Source organism: Argopecten irradians, chromosome 10, assembly GCF_041381155.1.
Source record: "Argopecten irradians isolate NY chromosome 10, Ai_NY, whole genome shotgun sequence".
NCBI classification, from domain to species: Eukaryota; Metazoa; Mollusca; class Bivalvia; order Pectinida; family Pectinidae; genus Argopecten; species Argopecten irradians.
The window spans coordinates 35587506-35612602 of NC_091143.1; the positions used below are offsets into that span (position 1 = coordinate 35587506).

The 25097-nt window shown below is 32.0% G+C and overlaps 2 protein-coding genes across 10 annotated transcripts in view; one reads left to right on the forward strand and one right to left on the reverse strand.

Annotated features, from left to right (window-relative positions):
- The window catches only part of LOC138333757 (molybdopterin synthase catalytic subunit-like), a 92832-nt gene extending 91558 nt beyond the window's left edge, over positions 1-1274 (reverse strand). The window contains exon 1 of the mRNA XM_069282332.1: positions 1162-1274. The gene's annotated coding sequence lies outside the window, so the exon portion shown is untranslated. The remainder of the gene's footprint in view (positions 1-1161) is intronic.
- The window catches only part of LOC138333755 (sodium channel protein 1 brain-like), a 91909-nt gene that overhangs the window by 33427 nt on the left and 33385 nt on the right, over positions 1-25097 (forward strand). For 7 of the 9 annotated variants that reach the window (XM_069282321.1, XM_069282327.1, XM_069282324.1 and 4 more), the window contains exons 1-5: positions 2416-2720; positions 3943-4538; positions 21167-21381; positions 21978-22106; positions 24524-24636. In XM_069282321.1, coding sequence (XP_069138422.1) covers positions 4119-4538; positions 21167-21381; positions 21978-22106; positions 24524-24636 — 877 coding nt within the window. In that variant the 5' untranslated portion in view covers positions 2416-2720; positions 3943-4118. Of the gene's footprint in view, positions 1-2415; positions 2721-3942; positions 4539-21166; positions 21382-21977; positions 22107-24523; positions 24637-25097 lie in introns of those variants that run through there. The other 2 variants (XM_069282330.1, XM_069282322.1) reach the window with 2 other exon arrangements.

The window sequence follows — 25097 nt, forward strand, 5'->3', positions numbered from 1 at the left end:
CTTTACCAGATTGATCACACTTATCACATATTGTATCTGTATATATGTACTCTCTAATGGAGTAAATGGATCATCAGAGAATGCCAACGACCAGCAATGTTACTTGACATTAATTTGTCCATTGATTACAGCGCCTGGACTACTAATTGACCATCGTAATGATATACAGTATCAACATTCTGTGACAGAATGGTGTTATACATTCTATATATGTGTATTAATTAAAGCTTAAAATGACCATACCACCTATTTCAAATTTCATAACGTATATAACGCCATCGGTTCTACAGTGTTAAAATCGCACAGGTGACAGCAATTGGTGTATATATAAAGTGGACTTCATGAAGAAACTTGGCCATGTCATGCTTGATAGATAAGAGTGCTACGAGAGGGAATCGTATTCGGTAAGATTTAAATAGATATCAAATTATGCATCATGATGTACATCGGTTACATTCGGCTTGTCAAAAAAAAGAACGAACAAAAAATAAAGACAAAAAAATATAAAAATATGTCAACTTAAACTTCATATGTGTTTCGTAGAACTTGTTTATAATTCTTAATCTGTTACATATGTATTCACTCTTAGCACTAACACGAAAAGCAAACAAAATTAAAACAAATACATATGAGAGATCAGACGGACTCATTTAGAAAACTGATATCAGGCCTTGTACATATGGTGGACGGAAACATTTTAATTGAACCATTCTGGACGACCAGAATGACAAGTATTTGTGCATATCAATTGCATGTAAAGTATTTAACAGCGAAGGGCTTATAATGCGATTTAAGAGGGGCCAACACGGACTCCTATTGTGCCCAGGGTGTTAAGCCTTAAGGTCAGCAGGAGTCCTCAGTTGGTTCTGACAGGGAATCGAAGGGTACGGGTTTCTTAATTCGGCAGATTAACACACAAACAATATCCACATGTGTTGTCCGTGTTAATTCATTGTAGGGATCGGATTGTAAAATGACAATTTAACACCCTTTAGGGCATTGCAAACCGGCAATGAAAAACTCATATACAAGATTTTTTTTTCAGTTGCATTTTTGGAATACTCAGTTTTAGTATCGCCAATCCTTGCACGCATTTCATGTATAGTAGCGCAGCATTCATCGGATGTTGGATACAAGTGTCAATAAGAAAACTATACTTACTCACGTTCTTCAACCGTTGACATATACAAATTAAATGACCCACATTTCTCCCTGTCTATGGTCATCCCTCGTTGGGTTTTCTCCATCTCTTCATTCATGTCCCATAATTGTTCTGTGGACAAGAAAACTTGATGTATATATTTAAAAACAGCGTCGCAATGCGACTTTGAATATTTGGCATATTTGATGATGATGGCGAGGCCTTTGACAATTTTCTGTATCGTATTTTACCCAATGACTTATGATTAATTAAGACATATGTTACCGTACAATCATCACAATTGTATGTGAAAGCGCAATTTCTAGAATTGAAAAGACGCTCAAGTAGATTAAATATTTAATTGATTATTTTCATCTCACTACTATTTGGTTCACGATTCTATCAGAATTAATGGTTATATTTATTTGTACATTGAAGTGTTGTTTGTATTATCATTATTTAGGTGTGGTAAAAATGATAAAGTATAGTTGTTTATGGAGTGGTCGGGACTGAGGTGAGTCCTACATTTTGGATATGTAACTTAATGACATTCAAACGAATTACAACCAATGAAACAATCGTCACTTGTCGTCATCTAGAACATTTCGTATCATTTCAAAAGATGTCATATTTTGTTTAATCCGATAACACATTCAATAAGTTTAGAAGACAGTACATTTAATAATTACCAATATACTGTATGCGTACGGTAAAACTAAAGTCCCTTATTCCTTTACATGGTAATTATACATAGCGTTTAATGACAAGCAGTCATATAACGGTACAGGGAGTTAATTGGGGAACATTTATGCTTATAAATGACAGTTAACACGCTAGCGTTGAAGGGTTCCTTGGTCTTTTTTTTATTTGTTTGGTTACATGTCAAGTTAAATAGTGTTCTGTATTGTGACCTTCTTAATATTTGTTAAGAACCATACATACAATATATATATGTGTGGTTTTCTATATACACGTTTTATATAAATAGTTCTAACCGCCTCGATTTGACCTATAGCTATATCTTCCCGAGTGTTTAATACCAGATCATAACAAAGTTAGTAAATCTTCGGTATCCAAAAGCACTGTACATGATTATTGCATGGGTATGACATAAAGAAATAACGGTTTTGGGACGTGCTCAGTGGACCATTTAATTTTATATACAATTCTCTGTGACGTGTCCACCACTGGGGCTCGGGGTACGACAAGCCTAAACCTTTTATTAAACGTCTCAATACAAGCTTATTGTGAAACACAACCTGATATACAAACCTATAGCGGCTTTACACAATGGGAACAATCCGTTTGTCACTGGTCGGGTCGTGCGCATTAAGCTCGCCTCACTGTTGGTATTAGAATGTAAGAGAAGTCTCCTTACTGGATTTGTTTAGTGAACGTTGGTGTGGAGAGTTTTTATTATTCTCAGACACAATTTCTGACAGAAAAAGGGAAACTAGAAAATATTTCTGGTTATGTGAATCGCTATAGAGTTGGAAGTACTATCGGACCATACAAGTGACGTCATTTTCCAATTAACGGTCCTAAGAAGAAAGCAGTCAGGATTAAGTCAATATTGCCAGTAGGTATCGAATGGAGACCGACTTATAGCTTTTCTGCCCCAGGTTTTGGTGTGTTATGAAATGTGGAGAGTTTTGTTCGTGGGATGTGCCTAGACATTTGTGTGTTTTCTGTCGAGAATTTATTTTATTTTCCTGTCGGAATTTGTGATTTTCTAGACGCGTATTTTCTTTTGGACATGTCCGTTCCAAACTTAGTTTGTTGATTCTTCCAGTGGAATTATCTGTGTTTTCAATATTGGTTTTAAGGAATGACAGAACACAGGTTAAATATTTTCAGGCTGTTTGAATTTCGAGGGTATAGTAATGTATAGTGTGGTAGTTGCATAAATTAAGAATTTTAACATTTTTTTTGAAGAAGACAAGTTCAATGTTCTACATGTATGTTGACCTCAACAATTACGTTTCGTCTTCATTCCGAAAACGTATCTGATAGTGCTATAATTGATAAATTTAATTTAATTAATATTCAATTAGACTCGTCTTAAAATTGAGGTTCGTCAGTTCTTTTAACAATTATGTTTTTGATATTTTACAGAAATAAACATGTACATATTATACATATTGACATTTTGTTAGATTGTTCATGTATATCTGAGTACTATAAGACAAACTAAATTGTTTTAGCAATACAAATGGACAACATTGACTATTCTTCAGAAGAACAGATTTGACATTTTACGTCGTACAAATGACAAACCCAATTGAATACCAATGCAAAACTTTTCTTGTCCTGATTACGTATAAAATTAATTTCAGTTTTTAAAACCTTAAACCTTTATGATCCAAAAGTGTCATTTTGTACAGATTTAGTTGAATTTATCAAGTGGCATTGACAGTGTCCTTAACAACATGTTAGAGACAAATTGACATTGTTTGACAATGTAACCAAATTCGTAACAAACTTTGTCTTGACGTTTCGTATAACCATTTCATACACCAGATTAATTGTCTGTGCGTAGTTTAATTCATTTAGTTACTTCATTATTCAGTATTTTGATATTGATATTTCTACTTACTAATCATGATAATTCCGGATTAATATAATCTAATGGATTGATAAGGTGGAACAGATTGATTTGTCTAAGACTTTTATATAATTGGAATGGATTTGACATGGTCATATACTCATATCACATGTAGCTCTTAACTGTTAAAACTTATCTTGCATTTGACTGTAAATGTTCTGTATTTCTTATATTTTTTTTTTCAATTTTGTTTCAGAAATGTCGACAGATATCTACTAAGAATAACACGATGACTTGAGCATGAGGTGGAGAGGCACCTCGCGTTTTTCTTTACCCGGCAGCTTAAATGCTTGTGTGTGTTTCGACAAATTCCAAACGGATTATTATATCTGGCGACACCCGAGGACCGTGTGTTCACTTAAAGTTGGATAAATGAGTGAAATGAAGGGAAATGATGATAAAAATCATCTCAGTCCCTACGAGAATGGCGTGGCCCCAGCAGTTGCTGAGGATGGCACCGATATCAAAAGTGTGCTGTCTTCACGGCCGACGTCAGCCATCAGCGATGTTTCGTCGCGGATCAAATTCCGTCTGTTCACTGACGAATCTTGGACTAAACAGCTCAAGAAGGAAGAAGAAAAGCGAAAGAAGGAGGAGAAAACAGGAGGCATCGCAGAAGCTCATCTTGTTGACGGAGAGTTAAGATTCGATGACGATGAGGAAGAAGCGAAGAAGGAGTGTGATCCAAAACTCAAGGAGGGAGATCTACTTCCTCCGGATCTGGGGGACATTTTCCGGACAGACTACTACGGTAAACCGCTCGAAGAGATCGATCGGTTTATCAAAGACAAGGTAAAATTGTCAAGTTATTACCGAGTGTGATTCTGTCAATGATTCCATAATTTGGATTTATACAAATTTCAGTCTTAAAAGTGTTTTGGGATTATAAGGAAAACGGTAAGTGCGTTTTTTATACTTTAGCAAGAGGACTGGAGATTTGCAGGTAAGTGCGTTGTTTGATAAATATTTTATTTTTTTAGATTTATATTTCTTCAAAACGAATGGTGTATTATTTTCTATGCATACAAAATATCTTGAAACAGGGACATTAATGGTTAAATTAGAATAGGCAACACAGGAGATTTCTAAATCTCGGGAAACGTTATATCTAAAAGATTATAAATAGGCTACATATAAAAATACGTTATTTAGGCATATAACATCTTTAGATGATCAAAATTAGGTGATATTGTCCATCTGTGACTTTCAAGTAGGAAAATAGATGTAATATGTATATGGCTGTATATAATCTGCATGAATATAACAGTAAAGAACAAAAGTTATCTCCCTTTACAAGAACTACAAGGTTTACTAAGTTGGAAGAAACAGACGTTTTCAAATATTTCACTTGTTAAATCTACCAAAACATAATATTTACTTTTTTTTATAAATAACATCACATAAAAGTTGAAGAACCATAAAACATACTTCTAAATTTTGACAATCTTATAATATCATGTACTTGCCAAAAGAAAGTTTATTAAAGTCTATTTCCTCAAATGTCTAAAAAAAAATATGGAATGTTATAAGACATCAAGTAACACTGTGCACCAATATCTAAATCATTTACTTTTGTGATTTTTAAGATGTAAAATGTCAACCTTTCCTAGAGTCTGAAAATTTGTGATAAGAAAATATCAAAATATTTGATTTATAAGTTAAATTCTGTTTAAAAGTATCACATATTTTTGGAAACATAATCAAGTCTTGTCAATCTCTGCTATAGTCTATATGAGCTGTAATTTCCATCCTTCAGAAAATTTATGATAAGAAAATATCACAGTATTTGATTTATAAGTCAAATTTGAACCCTTATTGTATATATGGGTAACTCATATTTTGTGGTGAAAACCCAATCAGATGAAGTGACCCAGATAAGGGTGTTTGGTGACCCTGATAAACCCCTCATTATTGGTTTTGAATAGGGGTCATTGTTTGAAGACTCCATAATGGAAAAGATTGAATGTGTTACATGAAGTTGTGGTGGGGGATTTAAATTTCACACCTGTTGAAGTGACCAGATAAAATAATCTTTGGAAACTGTACACACTTGTATAGATTTTTGATTAGGAATATTTGAAACCTTAACATGTAAGGTCTGAAAATGACACTTTTTAACTGCTATTAATGTAAAACATATGATATGATATATATCATTGTCTATATATAGCAGGGCACTCAGACAGGAAAAGTCTGGTTTGCTTTTTTTTAGTTGTTGCTATTTAACTTATTACATGTTGAAATTAAACTTATTACATGTTCAAATTAGGGAAATTTACTTGGAACTTTAATTGGCAAATTAAACTTGAAGTCTAAACATTCTTAAAACTTCTGTGTTTTTATCATGTTAATTTAACACTTTACAATGAACAAATTTTACATTTCCAAACAGTTTCCCATAATTATTGTTTCCAAATAATGTAATTCTTGATATTAAGGGCTTTAAATAGCAAGTCAGCAAATTAAATTTCATGCTAATTAATATATTACCATTATCAAATATATACGATGTAATACGCTAGCTAATAATAATTAGTCTATTATAGTATTGTACATTAAAGATGCTCCACTGCTGACAAATCGTATTTTTTCACAATCAAAAAGAGGAGCAGACGATTTAGTATTTTTCTTCAGTTACAAAAGTTACTTACTTTACACCATTACCACCATTGAAATGTTTGAACTTTATCTAAAATTAAAAATATAAAAAGTAATTAATTGCAACCCAAAAAAGTTCCTACATCCTATATGGAATGAAGTACTGATTGCGCATGCAACAAAGGCAAAATAAATTATTTTATATTAATTTTTGTGTTAATTAGACATATATATACATGGTTAAACAACAATTATTGTTCAAATGATTAATAGCATTTATGCTCTGTCGGCGGTGGAGCATCTTTAAACAAACCTACTATTAGCAGACGATTACAAAATATATTATACTGGTATTACTACTAGAAGACTATAATACCTTATAATTGACGAGTATATATACCTAACACCAATCAGCACATTTCTTTTATCAGAAAGGATTTCTAATCCAGATTTATAACCCTAATATTATGTCACTGCCAGTCTATGTAACATTATCAATATCATTACTAAATGATGATCCTTAGATGTCAGTATAGGTTGTGATGTCATATTACCACTTTATTGTGTCTTGAACCACATTACTTCATATTGTACCATCATGACCATCAATCTGTCAGCAGGAATTTTTTATAAAGCACCTTATTTGACCCAATAACTGGCAATAAGTGCCCAGGGCACTTAAAAATTGAGGAAAAAAACCAGGCTTTAAATTTGGGCTAACATTTCACAAAAAATATTGCACAGAGTAAGCCATTAATTAATTTGCAAAATAAATCAAATAGAGAAACATACACAGTTTGTAGTTTCAGTCTGTATTTCAAATCAGTTTCTTTAAGTGAAATTGAGGCCTCAAATGAGGGAGGTCTGGGGTTTATAGGGATTAGGCGCTTATTTATTTGATTGAATATGGTAAAAGTGTACCAGTAAACATCACCTAAATGGTAATATCGTATTTGACCACACCAGCACCCAGCATGCTTAAAAAACTGAAAAAATGAAGGGGACGCTTAATAGAACGCTTTGTGCTGTGTTAGGGAGCGCTTTGGGCTGTGTTAGGGAGCATTTTATTCTAAAAAAAAAAAAAAAAAAAAAAAAAAAAAAATTCATAGGTAGATTTTGTTTTTCTATATCATATTATCATACCTACAATTATAGTCACCATAAATTCAAAGAAAAAAATCTTTGTTGTTTAAGTTTTGGGAGAAAATTTTAAGTTTTAGAGAAAGGTAATGTATTTCACTGTTGTTTAATCCAAGTCATTTAAAGAATTTCAATAAAATTGTCAGATTAGTAACCAATCTCCTTCTTTACTTATATTGATTACTGAATTACATACAAATCTGTATACTCAAGGAGCTAATTGCAACTTTGCAGAAATTTTCAAATTTTCTCTCAAACCTTATTCAAGTGTTTAAAAGGTTTTAAATAATTTTGTTCCTTCTATGCTCACAACTTTCCCCCCTAATTGATTAAGATTAAACAGCATGTATTGGTTATAAATTGATATTACGATAAAATTATCTCCCTTTACATGCACCCATTTTAACCCTGCTAGCTGTTTAGCCGTAAAATTCATGCTAATATAAACAAAAAAAAGATCTCAACATTGACTTAACATTAGCATACCAGGTAAATTGTTAATTACAGGTAACTTGTGATAGGGGTCACAACAGCGTACACCTATGTGCCTGCTACAGATAGACGTAACTCCGGAATATTCAGGATCATGTGTACTATTGAACAATAACATGTGATTTAACCGAAACCTAAATCCCAGTGGCATGTTTATAGAAACAACAGCGAGAACTTAAACCGATGAAATCCTGAAGTGAATAAAGCATTTAAATCTCCCATGGATTACATATATATGGTTGTGTTAGCGATAGATTGGCTCCATATTTCTTAAATATACTGCAAAAATGTTCTCGGTAATGTTTATTGGCATGAACGGTTATGATGTGTTATGATCCTCAATGATTTATTAAAATGTGGTGGTTTTTTAATTTGAAATTGGAACAGGATGTGAATTCAAGTCTTAAATATTTAAATATGTTGGTTATATTTCAATAGAGTTATATGCAAATTTTTTATTTTAAAAAGAAAACAAATTTTAAAATTTGATATTTCATCTGGATGATCTGCTGTGATAAAAAGGTCCTTTAATTTTATGCATCAATCATGATTTTCATGCAATAAAACTGTATGAAAATAAAATATCTGTGGGTTTTCGTGGTTTCGTAGGTTAAGGTTCTGATAACTCAATATTGGTAGAAATAGGTACACATGCACTTGTATAACAAGTTAGATCTAACTAAGGTGGAATTTTATCGTTCATTTCTTATTTTACTAATCACATCCTTCTTGATGATGGCTATAGAAAAAGTACACTAATGTAGTTAAGGTGCTCACTGCTCAAAATTCTACCACTAGCCCTAGCTTAGCTTCCTTCTGGATCAGTTATATATAGGCCTCAGCAACATCACTTCTGTGTGTATTAGTTGTCAGGTATGCTCCAAAAGTTGTTGGTTTTTCTCTAGAACTCTGACTTTCCTTAACCTAACAATTTGCCTATCTGGTTTCTGGTTTTCTCAAAGGAACTCTTGATTTTTCTCAGCTAACATTGAATAAAACCTGTAACGTGTTACCTTCGTGATTGCAGGCTGTCTCTTGGGAACTCAGGTTTTATTCCATGATTTCATCACCCAACTATGCATGCATAGCTAAATGATACCATCTGGTACAATTCAACAGCAGCTCTTGATCTATCTGCCTGCTATGATTTTTAATAACACAGACATAATATTAGCAAACGTTGTAAACAAACGTTTTTGTGGCCAAGTGATGACATTTACAAATGTCAAATTTTCAGCCTTGACAAAGGACCATTTTTCTATAATTGATGAGTTTACTACTGGTAAAAGTGTATGCATGTGTGAACTGTTCATGCAAGAGGAAATCAGATAATTGTATACAAATAAACAACAATATGGATAGGAGTGCATACACTTTAAATCTATTATACTACAAGTGTATATAGAAACAGGATATGAAAACATACGTTTGAAATTTTATTTCTTCTGACAAGGAACTTCTTTTTTTTGAATTTAGTACAAGTGTAAAAAGCAATTAAACCTATTAACCCCTGTTCTGAGAAAATTTAAAAATGAGATAAAAGCTTAGTCTACTTTTGTATCTTTGTTTAAATAAAAAGTTTTCAACATGGGAGATAATTTGATCATTGACACTGGACCTGAAGTGTTTCATTAAATTCTGTTATCTAAAAAAAATAATGACAGTCACATACAGCTAGTACATTTTATTTACACCAATCAAAATATCGCAGTTTGTTCTTAAACCTAATTTATTATCTTCTACTTATATCATGTACAATAAATTGATACTCATTACTCAATAATTATATGTTTTCAAAAAACTGTCTGGATATAGACTCAGACATTAAGCTATTTCAGCATTATAGTCTCAACTATGTCAGTAATTTGTAGAAAACAATTTAGAGTGATCCTATTTCGTAACTTGGTCGCGGATCAAAGGAAGTCTAATAACATATTTATTTTAATGATTATTAGAACTATTTGTCGCTCGGTATGTTAAATTGAATATGATGTAATGGGAGAATTAGCTGTTAATTGTTTGAATTCTCTGTACTGTCTGACAAAGAACAGCCCTGTAGAATTCATGCAGACATGCTAAAATAGTACAATATGGCATCATAATACGACACCTGTTTTTGCTTACATAATAAACATTGAAATATGAATTACCATGTAATCTTTTAGGTTTGATTGAAAATGCAACATATGTATGATGTATAGCACAAAATCAATTAACGCAACAAATGATCAGCACCATTAATCTGATTGGCTGAATGATAAGATAATAATATAGCTGATTGGTCAATCAATTGAAGGTGTCTGAGTGGTCATCAGATCAGTAGAAAGAATCTAATTGGTTTTAAAGCTTGATTATCTCCCCCTAGATTGAAACTGAGATCAGAGAAGTTGTCCTAATTTTATGAAGTTGTATCATGTTAGGCAGTTTATATCATTGATTTGAAGGACAGTCTATTTTATTAGAAAATAAACTTAAATATTCTTCATACATCCAATTAAAAAGGGAATGTCTGCCACATACAGAGATTAACATTTGGTTATAATTTGAATGTGCTATTATTTTGTACATTTGCATTCACTAAGATATACAAAAGAAATGGTAACTATTCTTATACATTGACATATATTATGGTAAGTGTAAATTTACTTTAATATATCTAGAAGATGAATAAACTTTTAAATTTTCTAAAAGGTTTATTCATAATAACGTATGGCACTATTCATAAATACTGTTTACAATGTCTGTGATGTTTACTCTTGATGCTTGTATCAATATTTTAAAAATGTTCCCTATAAACATCTAAAGGTGAACATTTTGCCACTAGCTAGCTATGTAAAGTTCAAAATCTTATAAATGTCTTCTGAAAATTGATCATGTTCCATTTACACAGGACAAATTCAAATAAACTGATAAGGCATTAAAGATAAATGTTGATCCCATCCCTAACATTATAACATGTAGTAGAAGGAAATTTAAAGAAAAATGCCATAAAAATAAAATTAACATCATTCCCATTCAATTTTGTTTGCCATGAACATATTAGAGTATAATTTATAACTGCCAGAGGACTTAGAACTTAAGGTAAAATGGGATCCACAAGCATGAAGGTGTAATAAAAATACTATTATCTGTTTTTAATTGCACTTTCAATTAAAGATACATTAATTGTTTTCTTTTTATGTTTCTTGCAATTTGTGAACTTATACCGATAAGGTCAAACCATTAACTTACTAAATTTCAATTTTGATACATCTTCCAATTCTTTGAACTTCAAATACACCTGATTATACTGTGTGTTTAATGTATTTTATGTTTTTTCAGCTTAAAGTTGCTACTTTTTTAGCTTTAAATTTCTGACAATTATGTATAGATTATCTCCCCTTAATTTGAATCTTAATAAGGCTATAGAACCCAAGATAAAATAAAAAATCAAGTATTTAATGTTCTAAATGATAGGACCAAATATAGGGGCACTTAATGTCTTAAAGATTCTGTTTAAAATATGTCTTTCTTTTCTGATGACAGGCTTATATATATCATTACCAATATTATTTATCACAATAGATACATTTTGTATAATGCCAACATGAATTTGTAAACAACAGTGAAAAACATATTTTCAATCTTCTGTATAGTTTTTAACACTAACTAACAGGATGTAACAAACTGTATTATACTTCGGCGATATTTTGTCCTACTCTTTGTCGTTCGTATTTGATCACATGACTGTGATCAAGGTAGAGGCTTGCATTATATACATGTTTGTCACTGCATGTTACCATTCTTCAATATGAACAAATATACATAAATACACGACGGCTGGTTTATTGGTCCAAAATAAGTCAAACATGTCATTTCATATGAACAGATTTAAACTATTGTACAGTCGATACGCTAACAGTAGTCGTGTTTAAAACTTTCATAGGAGTCGACTGATGATTTACTCATATGTAAATCGCCATTACATAATGAAGAGACGTCCTAGTAACAATGCGAAGGCTGTTTGCTATAGATGCAGTTGCATTTGTTACTATGAATGCGAGACTATAGGTGATAGAGCTAGTTTTGTGGGGTTTTAAAGCACAGGGGAAAAGCCGTAATGGAACGGCGGCTTGTATCCCGGCCTCAAGAATTTCCCGGTATCAACATCCAACAACATACTTTTGTTATCACTATTTGCATCCTGAACAACCGTTGTTGTATTGTACATTGAATGTCTAACCCAGCCTGTTCCTTTGCTGTCATTCGACCAGCAATAAATTTGTGACACACAGATCATATGCACATCCCAAATCTTTGTTGTAGTTTTAATGATGGGGAGCCAATGGTTTCATTTGATGTGCTGCATATTTTTACGACATGTGGAATAAGCTTGGCAGGTCATTTAAATCATATGTTTATCAGGTATAAGAAAAATTCTATTAGGGAATTGTAAATAGCTTCATTTCTCAGGTTTAAATTGTAGAATAAATGTTAAGATACCAGTAATACAAATTAATAATGTTCATAATCATAATGTGCAAAACTATATACTATAATTTGGCAAAGTGACTTTATTGAATTTAATCTAATTGCTGGGTCTTTTTTTGCCCTGTATATAACTGTTTGCTATCTTGATGAACAATTAATCTATATAAGATTTATGCTACTATAATAGTACTCAAAAACAATTTAAAATGCAAGAGAACTCAATTTACTTTTAATTTTTAAATTTAAGCTTCTCTTAACAAGAACCTGACAGATGTTGTTGCAGCTGCAGCCCTCATAAATTCAAAAGTGCAAAGGCACCAAGGTTTAAATCTGAAAATTTTTAAAATTTAAGTCAACCACTATGGAGTTTAAGAGTTCACAACATTTGCATGTTACTCAGGTTGTAGGTCAATAGTTTTCCTCTGGATACTCCAGATTTCCTCAACCTCTGACATAATCCTGCTATGACAGGATACATTAGCTTTAAAAAAGATTATTAATCAAACCAATTAAATATTCATAAACTTCTTCCTGGATGGTTTTGAAGTTGTTCCTAGAGAAAATCTATAACCTGTTGTAAAGCAATTTCAAAGTTGAATTATAAAAAATTAAACTCATAATCTGACTTAGCATGTTAATCTGATGGTCATGTTTAAAATCAACATCATATATTTTATCGTTACATTTCCAAAGCTCAGGCATACATGCTTTATACCATAAAATCCTCTTTAAATCCGATTGCCAAAGGCTTGATTATAAACTTCTAATACATAATTAGCTCAACTAACTCACGTAATAGGTCAAGCTTACCTCAGGGAAACTGTATCTACAACATATATACAAAACAAATAACTTCCCTCAGGACAAAAGAACTTATACTGTTTATATAAATTATGATGTGTATTCAATACACAAACAAATACTTCAAATATGTTTACAATATTTAATATTATTCATATTAAAAACCAATAATATCATTACCTAATTACAATATAAACACTTTTCAATGTAGTCAAACTACAGTATTGTAGACCACCAATGAAATGATAACAAAGAAAAATATTGTCTCTATAGCCAGGTGGTCTCAATAGTCAGGTGGTGTCTGTAGCCAGGTGGTCTCTATAGTCAGGTGGTCTCTGTAGCCAGGTGGTCTCTATAGTCAGAAGGTCTCTATAGTCAGAAGGTCTCTATAGTCAGGTGGTCTTTATAGCCAGGTGGTCTCTATAGTCAGGTGGTCTATATAGTCAGGTGGTCTCTATAGTCAGGTGGTCTATATAGCCAGATGGTCTCTATAGTCAGGTGGTCTATATAGTCAGGTGGTCTATATAGTCAGGTGGTCTCTAAAGCCAGGTGGTCTCTATAGTCAGAAGGTCTCTATAGCCAGGTGGTCTATATAGTCAGAAGGTCTCTATAGCCAGGTGGTCTATATGGCCAGGTGTTCTCTATGGCCAGGTGCTCTCTATGGCCAGGTGTTCTCTATGGCCAGGTGTTCTCTATGGTCAGGTGGTCTCTAGCCAGGTGGTCTCTATAGCCAGGTGGTCTATATAGCCAGGTGGTCTCTATAGTCAGGTGGTCTATATAGTCAGGTGGTCTTTCAACACAGGTCAATGAAATTAGCTACAATTGTATTTTAGAAAGTGGTTGCATTAACTTATTAACCCTTGAAATTTCATAATGGACTAGTATAGTCTTTGATTTAAAAGAGTCTAAATGTGTTTTAAGGGGTTAGTGAGTTAATGGTTGTTATAGAGAGGTTGTCTCTAAGGCAAGTTTTATGGTACAGCATGTGCATAATTATGACAGTTTCTAATTGCAATATTGATTAATACACAGCTAGCAAATAGAAAAAAAATGTGTACTAGTCAAGAACAAAATTTTCACTCACTGAAAATGCTTTCATTATAGCTTCATAAATCTAGTTATGTCTCCTTCGGGTGGCCATTTACAATTTTTGTTCATGTTTGTATGAAACTAGTTTTATGGACTTGCTTATGAATGTCAAGGGCATTCCCACAAACAATTTTACATTTTGTTATTCAATGCTTCATGACAATTTGTTAATGTATGTCTATTCAGTATTTTAACACAACATCAATGCTATTTAGTAGCCCAAAGAACATAAAGTTTCTTGATTTTACATCCATGCAGTGATAATATTTAGGCAATAAAATTTCTACGCCGCGCTCTCATTACTTGTTTCTGTCAAGGTTGCACTCACAAACACTCTGAATACATCTCCCCTCATGTCACTTTGACAGTTAACCAATAACATTGATTAAAAGCTACACTTTTTTGCATGGAAAGCAGAATTTATTTGAAAGAGCTGTATTTTTGAGTGATGACTGTTTTCAGATTGCGCAATTTCAGATTTCATAAAACAATAAAATATGGTTTTGAACCCATTACACATCTTAAACATTAGCAAGGCTTAGATAAAAAGATAACATACAAGAATATCAAATCAGAAACAAAATTTGAACATTTAATTTGGTATATGAAAGATAGGAATTGAAGCAATTTATCAAAATTATTTGAGCTTTTTTATCATGGTATGCAGAAATCTTTGAGCTGAAAGAAAAGAAAGAATACAGTTATAGTGATATTTATATTCAGAAAGAACTTGGGGAAAAAAATTATGAAAATTTTAGAAATTTTCTATTTAATGCTTATAAGGATTTGTTCTGAAATCATTTCTTTAAAAAAAAGTTTAATATAGATTGTGTTTTTTTTTTTCACAAACAAATAATTAACGTTTAAGCTATGTCATGTACCAGTTTAATGTACGTGCTAATGAAGTGTGAATTTTAAAACCTCACAATATATTCTATGACGGATTATAATGGCCTAATACCAGTGGGTTAGATCGGCTTAATTTAAACCTGATAACAGATCATTCTCATGTACCAGTGTTCCCTTTGAAATCTGATATTTTCCAGTGTAGTCTTTTGATAAAAAGAAGGCTCATAACAAGGACTAAAAGGAGTGTTTGTTTACCCAGCCCTACCGTATAGATCATGAAGTGTTGCCATAATTAACTTGACCTTCCGATTTCGGTGTTTCGAGCAGGAACTGTCCTTCAGAGATCAAATGTAAATAATTCTTATTTGTTAGTATAAATAGTGATAGATATTTGGACTAGAAAATTTATTATTTTTCTATGTAAATAAGCAATTTGACAAAGGGAACTACAAAGATGTAATTTAGCACAGGTTGCTTTTTAAATTTTAAAACTTTACTAAAAATAAATAATGTTTCTTGCTGTTTTCATACACAATTCTGTTTCTCTTTGATCTGAAACTTACATAATTTGCATTTATTTCACATATTTTTTTTTTTTTTTTTTTTCTGAAAAATGAAACTTTGTTCCAATAACCATATCCACTGGGACCAGATTATTTGGCCAGTATGGCTGCCAGGATTCAGGATTATATAAGTTATTATGGAAAATGCCACACAATTATACCGCAATACACAGGTATCTATAGATAAGACAAGGATCAATTTAGAGTACTAAGTTACATACTATACCTTGAAATTGGTACATGTATGTAAATACTGAATAAGTCTATGTATACCTTAGTAATATGAAGAGTCTGTTTTCTCAAGATCAAAACCTTGTCTTATTTTTAGATTTCTTGATAGAGACATAAGCAAAAATAGTCTTCATAAATTGATATGTATATTCATAATAATTTATTCCATTCTCAATGGTTATAGTGTAAAATTAATATTGCCCTTGATAAAGTCCCCTGAACAGCACCACATGCCCAGGACTATTATATATCAATTTCTTATCTATGTTCAGGCTTAAAATCATGTATAGATTCAAAATCGTTCCGAATAATCGTTGCTCCATTGTTTATAAATTTGTATTATTTCCAACAAAAGACATATATGTAACTACAAAAATGGGCAACCCACCAGAGGCCAAATGGAGTTAAATACAGAATTCATGCTAATAGTTTTTAACAAATCATTCGGAACGAAAAGCATGGATAAGTCTAAACAATTTACCTCATGGTTAGATAGACTTTGTAGAAGTTTTAAAACTCCATTTATACTGCATTTAGCTATGAACTGAACCAGATCTTAAGTCTCTGTTACATGTACATGAGGTAATTATAGGGAAGGTTAATGTCCTCAATATTGATAGTACAAAGCATTTGTTACCTAATTGTCAAGTGTAACACCTTTCATTGTCACGATCATTCACATAATCAGCATGTACAATTAACATACCAGTCATTCAAAGAAGTTACTGAATTTAGGTCTGTTTAAAAGTTGACCTGTTAAACAAGATAAAGAATTGTTTGTATCATTTCAACAGTTATATCAGTCATCATTTTTAGTTAAAATAATTATAACTGAAAAAAAAACCAGACTTTGTTGTGTTATCAGGTTTGTGGAATACCTATAGCTAAATAGTCACACATCATATGTGCACATTTCATTGTATGTTTAATGTCATGTTATATTCAGTAATGACTTTAAAATTCAGATCCGCAGATTATCTCTGATGTATTGAAGTCATCTGAGCATTGATGACCATAAATTCATAGTTTTGGTGACCTTAAATTCAAAGTTTTGGTGACCTTAAATTCATAGTTTTGGTGACCTTAAATTCATAGTATTGGTGACCTTGAATTCATTAAAAGCAGGCACATTGCATAAACTTTTATTTATTTTTTTTGTAATGTTCACAGAGCATAGAAAAAATTCTATTTGCAAAAGAGGATCCAGAATCATTTTGTAATCTTTCTACTATATACCACTACAGAAATTCCAACAAAAACAAAATAATATCACTTGAATTGTCTCCCTTTTTTGGAGGCCCTAGGGCCCTATTTTTGCCTATTGCATTAAATGATTATGGCACCAACCATGAACACTATGACTGACAGGTACATATAGCCATCTTGGATTTGAAAAGTTGAAGTTGGTTACTTAAGCTAGCTAAAGAAATTATATTCCAACCCGAGGGAATTATTCTGTCAAGGTTGAAACACTGCCCATTTTTAGGCTTAAAAAGAATTTTGCCGGAGGGAAATAATTTGCTATTGTTATCATATAAAAGAAAGGTTTAAATCTCATTCATGGTATATAGCATTACTTTGTAATTATACAACATAAAGATATTGCATTAGCTGTGACTACATACTGAAGTAATCCACGAGATAATGTGTAGTATTATATACCATCATGCATTAGATATATTAATGAGAAATAATTAATCTCCTTTATTTGATCTATGATGATTATGGTCAAAGATTTCAAAAACAAAATATCCATTGTAATTACAATGTAATAATATTGAACCAAGAACTGAAAATTTGTTAAATGACCATACAGTTTAGGATGTGGGGAAAAGCCAAAGTAACTGAGGAAAAACTCCAGACCTTTGGTCAGTACCTAGCAACTATCCCATATAAAGATTTCAAACTTGGAACCCAGAGATGAAGGGCCAAGGATAATGTGTCGAAACACCGCAACCACTTGCTACTAACTGGCCTCCTGTAGGACTAAAAGAAAATTTATTTGTCAGATAGCAGCATATCAAAATAATGATTTTAAAATTCAAAATGATTTTGGTAACAATATCTCAGAAGGCTACAATCTCTGCATGTTGATATTGTTTAACAAGCAACAAAACAATTATACATGACTGTCAGTTCTATTTTGGCTGAACTTCTGGACTGTCTCACTCTGAGACCGATGCCTTAGGTGGCCGGACTGATTGATTATATAGAGAAACAAGAGCCTTATGTGTTGTCCATGATATTGACCAGAGAAACAGATCATTAAAGTCAGAAACATTGATTAGAGTAGGGTAATTACTGACCTCACATTTTTGACCACCTGTATAACTGTTCCCAGGTATATAAGTGACTGCATCTGTCCGCAGGGAGATGTTTATTGTTCTCTGGTTCACCAACCAACATCACTACATCAATCATTTACATAATCTTAGGGGTGAGTGTGCTACAAGCTTACGTTAGCTTTCACCTCAGATTTTCTTGATAATACCCTGTTCAATTAATTCCTTGTTAGATAAATATATACATTATTACATTACAATTGTGTATCCATAATCACAGGCTTTTGGCTCGATGTATAAATATATGGAAACCTCCATATAATGTGTAATACACAGCACTACAAGGTGTCCATTATCTATAGAGCCAATGGCCTGTGCTGTAACTATCTTAATAAGTATAATTTTGGAACAATTTGTCATGCACATGCTATTATATGGAGGGGTGGTATAGTCATGTAATTTTGACGATGCTCATTTGCATTCTGCTCCATCACATCCTAGTGTGTCCCATCCCATCATATCCCTTCCCATTTGTCAAATATCAGATGGAGTCAGATCATGTTATGTTCAACAGAAATTTCTACGTATTGCTTAACAGACATTTCTAATAACCAGCATTCAAAATTAACGCCTGTCCGTCTGCCCGTGACCAGCAAGTTTATAGTTGGGCAGACAATTTTTGCCATGTAGCTGGTCCTTTGACCGGGAACTTTTGGTCCAGATATAGAGGATATACAAAACAAAAATGGCAGTAGAATTGTAGAAAGGTGGAAGATCATATACTGTACAAAACAAATTTTTGTAGTAGATTCTATTCTGGTTTTCAGTCAACTTTGTTAAGAGGCTACAATACTAAAGCGAATATGCAGATCATATTTTGGTAGTAAAACTATAACTTTGTATTAAAACTATAAGGATGAACTGTAACTTCGTAAGGACCAGTAACTTTCAGTTAGGACCAGTAACTTTTAGGGTCAGCCAGTCCTTAGGACCAGCAGGAAAAAATCCTTAAGGGAGAACACTGCTAATAACTGGTACTTTTGTCATTTGTGAATTAATTTTTTTCTTAAAATTTTTTCTCCATTTTGCTGTTTTGATGAATTACTTCTTTTGCAATATCATTATTTCACATTTTTGCAATAGTTTAGAAGAAGAAATATTTCCCACAGCGGTCTGATTAGTGTGTCCATGATCCAGATCTCCTGATAAAGGCCTACATACATCTCTGCATGTTAGCAAAGTTTATGTTTTAGATCCATTAATTATACATGACAACAGATTCCTAATCGCCTTTGTATTGATAAAGAGTTTACTTATTCTAGTACATTTGGAGGTTATTGAAGTCTAAACATCTGCTAGTGACTATAGGAAATAGGTTCAGTTTGTAAAGCATTATAAACCAGTTTCAATATATTTTGAAAGTATCTTCCATTTATAATGTGTAAGGAATTCATTTATATGTACTATTTCTACTATCCATTATCTTTTTAAATCAAAATTTAAAAAAGACAAAGATAAAAACTACCACAATTAGGGCTGAAGACGACAATCTGGTAGTTACGAAATAGCCAATTTGTGAGCAGATATGTTTTGTAGAGAGACTAGCTATGTTTACATTTCATCTAAACAAATAAAAAAATTGTTTCATTTTGAGAGACACAGTTAAAAATTATTGAATTCATACAATGTTTGTTCAAATTGATAAAATATTTCAAAGTAATTTCAAAATATAAAAACTTTTATTTTAAACAAAATATAAGAATAAAAAGACAATAGTAGTGTTTATAGATATGATACTGTTAGGAATCTGACATAATGGCCATCAAGGAATATATAGGTAAGTCAGTAGTGACATGTTCAATGGTAAGTATTCTGTAGTTGCATATCACAGAGTTATCTGCCCTTGTTGGTAGGTATTGATTGTGACGTCATGTGTTTGCGGACGCAATCTGATTGAAATACAGATTCTTATAACCACTTTGTTCAATAGAGGATCTGACAACATTCCATAAGGGGTCATGTTTGGATGACCTTTGTACCACGTGTACTTCAGATCCAATGCATTTTCTACACATTGCTACATCAATTGATGTTATTTCATCCCATATACAGTATACAGTAAGCTTTGTTGTGCTGTTTGGGCGAATTGACTACGTACACAAACATAATCCAGACAGCTTTTTCAAGCTATTTCGTCCCCTTAAAGTCGCATTCAAGATTCTGGCAGCAGTAATTTAATTTGGCCATTTCCAAAGGTCACCAGGACATGATCCCTAACGGGATGTTGTCAAATATTCATATCTAACTCAGTGATAATAAGGATCTGTATTTTAATGAGATTCTTGCGGGCGTAATGTCATACTTTTCAAAGAAAGCGACGTGAATTTTGCACACAAAATAATGACATCACAATGGACACCTACCCCCAAGGGAGGTAACTCTATAATAGCAAAGATGGAAAACTGACCAGTCTCATCTCATCTCGCAAACGAAGGTGTGCCAGGTGTAATAGCCACACCACATGCTCATAAATGCATATGTGCTAGGTGTAATAGCTACATGCACCACATGCTTGCAAACACACATGTGCCAGGTGTAATTGCCATTGCTATTAAATATTCCCAGAAAAAATGAGATTGCACCTTGCATGACCAATTTAAATTTTTAAAGACATGTAAATTATAATATAAATCTATATATGTTTTATTTGTGGATACATGTAAAAGTTCTTCAGTAATCTCCTATTTGGAATCTTTCTTTTTTTCTCTTTTATCCTACTGCCCTTTAAAATCTTAAATTATTGTATAAATAACAAAAAACTTTGGTCTTTGATACTCCTGGTTGAGAATTCTAGCTTATGCTTAATTAATTCCAATATTTCATGTGATATTATTTTGTTTTACAGACTTTCGTTGCAATAGCTCCGAGATTTGGGAAGAAGTTCATCTACAGGTTCACCTCGACGAAGGCGTTCTATATCCTTTCTCCTTGGAACCCCCTACGGAAGCTAGCTGTGTATATAGCTACCAATCAATACTTTGATTACCTAGTCATTACCACCATTCTATTGAACTGTATCTTTCTAGCCATGCATAAGTCACCTGCTGCTGAAACTGCAGAGTAAGTTTTACAATGGGATAACTCAATTTATTATATTGCATTAGGTATATATATTTTGGTCAAAAAGATTTAAGATCCTCCTTTAAGGGCACTATGAGTAAAGTTTCAATTTATTTCATTGCATTAGAAATATATATTTTTGGTCAATTTTTTTTTAATTATTCTTAAGTAAAGTTTCCAGTGAAATAATTCAATTTCTTCCTTTTCACCCTCCATCATCATTTTGTTAAAATAAATAAAATTAATTTTTAAAAAAATGTGAAAATAGTTTTCAGATTATAAACAAAATCACAGACCTATAATTTATTCAACAGAAACCTTCAATTGTTATTGTTTTTAAAGAAAAACATAAAATATAATAATATGATATTGATACATGTCAGTTTGTATATAACATAGCTTTCATTACTCATTCACCCCTGAAATTGCATAATGGACTGATCTTGTCCTTGATTAAGGAGAGTCTAAATGTATCTTTAGGGGAGAATGAGTTAACTATTTGTGATTTTGATAAGACAACCTTATTGCTTATTTATCAAAAGATGTTGAAATTCCCCAATAATTTATTAACAATCTTTTCTTGTTTTTTCTTTCAGATTTGTTTTTCTAGGCATCTACACCATTGAAATGATTGTGAAAAATTTAGCCAGAGGTTTTATATTGTATAGGTTCACATATTTACGAGATCCTTGGAACTGGCTAGATTTTATAGTCATAGTTTCTGCGTAAGTATCACTTTCTAAATCAAGACAAGCAATCCCTTATATAATATTAAATCCTTTTGATGTAAAGCATCTTAAAAGTTTAAAAGGGAGATAACTTTAATAAGCTTTTGAGTTGAATATATGCATGATGTATTTAGTCCAGAAGCCTACCGTATGATTTTACTCATTTGCCCCTGAAGACACATTTAGACTCTTCTAAATCAAAGACTAGAGCAGTCCATTGTGAAATTTCAGGTGAAATCTAAGGGGTGAATGAGTTTAAGTAAACACACTTAACTTTTCATCCTACAGTATGTGCTATAAGCATGGAAACAACATCATTTTTCCTATTGGAGTCAGCTTTTTCATCTTTATTGAAATTTTGATTTTACTGGGGTTTGTCATTCAATAGCAGAAAGATTTTACCGGATAAAAGAAAAAGTTTGAATTTCCTTTTGATAAAAAAATTATTTTTTGTCTATAATCTAATTTTTAAACCGTTTTAGAATATATATATATATATAACTTATGACATCATTTCTTTCTTTGCCCTTCCAAAATTACGTCAACAAAATTTAACCTTTATCTTCAAAATATGACATCTTTGCAATCAATTAACTGGAAAATATTATCTACTACATATCAAAATAAACTTAAGGATTTTTATCTTAAACCATAGCAATTTTTTTTGCTATCAGATATGGCAAACCTCATCAAAGTTACAACAACGAAAAATGTAAAAAAAGAAAAAGCACTTGAGCCAATTCCAAAATTACGTTGTTTCCATACTTATTGCATGGTACTGTATATAAACATAGAACATGGTCTACATGGCTATATAATGTATTAATCCTATACATATATATACAGTAAATTATTGTGTATATTGATCTGACTGTTTAATGTGTGGAAATTATTGATGCCCGTTTGGTTGGCTAACGTAGACATTAAGTGATGAAAATCGAAAGTTATGGCAGAATTCGCATGAATAATTAGTGACGGCTACTTTAGGGCAGACAGTAGTTTTATAACATTGTTATGTTTGTGACTCAATACTCCACAGAAAAAAAACCAACATAACCTGCCATGCATTTGCAATATCCAATTGCACTAGAGCTATAGCATGCTTATATATATAATTATCATTTCTATGTTATTCAGATATACATTTTTTGTCATACTGAAAACCAAACACAATGTAGTTTATATTGCCCAAATATCATATTACATCCTCATTTCTATATCCCAAATATTTTGACAGTCCTTTTACATCAGAATACATTATATCCTAGTCAATATTTGGACAGTCCTTTAATTACTCCAGAACCTTAAATCAAAACTTTTATTTCTCAAATGATTTGGCCATCCTTTACTGTAAAACTTAATTCTGTCAAAATCATAACTTTTATTTCTTCAATTTCTGGGTATATCTTTTACCCCAGAACCATAAATCCTTGTTATAATGTCCCCAATACTTTGACATGAGCAGGAATTGAATATGGAAGAATTGCTTAGCCAGCAATAAATAGTGATTGTGTCGATACAGTTAACATTTACCTGTCGGACTATTTTTTGACTGCCAAGCTTTATTATTAATTCTAGTTTGAGTATTCGTTACCTCGGGTAATGAATCAGAGGAGTAGAGTGTCAGGGTAGCCTAACACCTAGCTGACACTGACAAATGTGTATATATACAGGAATCTCAGTAATTCCTATTACATGTATAAAGGCCTTTTAAGAGTTGTAATGAGAGATAAGTGTCGTTAATGAATAAACAATGAGCTTGTGTATTCTCTTTAATGATTCCAATGTCCGTATAAATATATGGTTAATTCGTGGTCAACAAGATCATCTTCCTGTTTACATTTCCTAAAACACAAAACAAAAATCACATTGAAATACACACCACCTATTATGTATATGTCTATTTGTACCTATAATCTATTCTCCGTTGTATATATAATGAATTGAAGTGTTGCCAAATTAGCTAAACTCAATGGTTAACCAAACTTTACTTCAAAGAGACTTTTATAAACATGCACTTAGATAATAAAATTCAATAAAAAAGGATATTTTCTTTTTGCCATTTTTTCAAATTGTATATCCTATGATATCATTCAATTAAGATAAAATTTGAATTAAGAATCATCAATTTCTTAAGTTAAATAACTAAAATCACATTATCGCAGTACAGAATCATTTTGAAATATTTATGATAGTTTTGATAGTAGGATTACAGAAATCGGTTTACATTTGATATGATTAATTTTTGACAGTGATAGCAAAAAAATACTGTCTATAAAATGAAAAAAACAGTTTATTAGGGTTGAAGAAAAGTATCTAATTTACGATATTTAATGGTTTGAAAAGGGGATTCTTGCTACACAGCCTAAACAGTTGGGATAATAACTAATGGGTGCCTTCTTTCTTTTTTTCAGCTATGTAACAATTATGATTGAAGCTGCATCGCCTGGAGGAGGAGCGGCAAATCTTCAGGGGCTTCGGACATTCCGTGTGTTTAGGGCTCTAAAAACGGTTTCCATTGTTCCTGGTTAGTATATTACATGAAAATGGACATTTAAGTCTTCATGGAAATTCATAGTAGATACTCCTCAAGCCTTGTCAGTCTCTCCAATTAGCTCAAAACGTTGAATGAAATTGCTGTCCACAACATACCATGTTTGTCTCTGAGAAAAGCTCTGCACGAATAGTTAGATTTTTGATTGATTGATAAAGAATAAAAGAATTTATTCAGATCATTAACTTATGTGTCAATGGCAGAATTTTTGATGGGTATTCAAAGTGTTTTTTACAATTTAGACAAAAGATCATCAAATTCAATCCAAGTTTTAGGTCACACTTTGCTCCAGACCAATTTGAATTTTTATTCCCTTCGACATCAAGAAAGTCTCATGAAACTCAAGTTGACATCATAAAACCACTTTCGCTTTTGATGTTGCCATCTACATTAAGATCACACCTGATGAAGTACTGATCAACCCATTAATAATA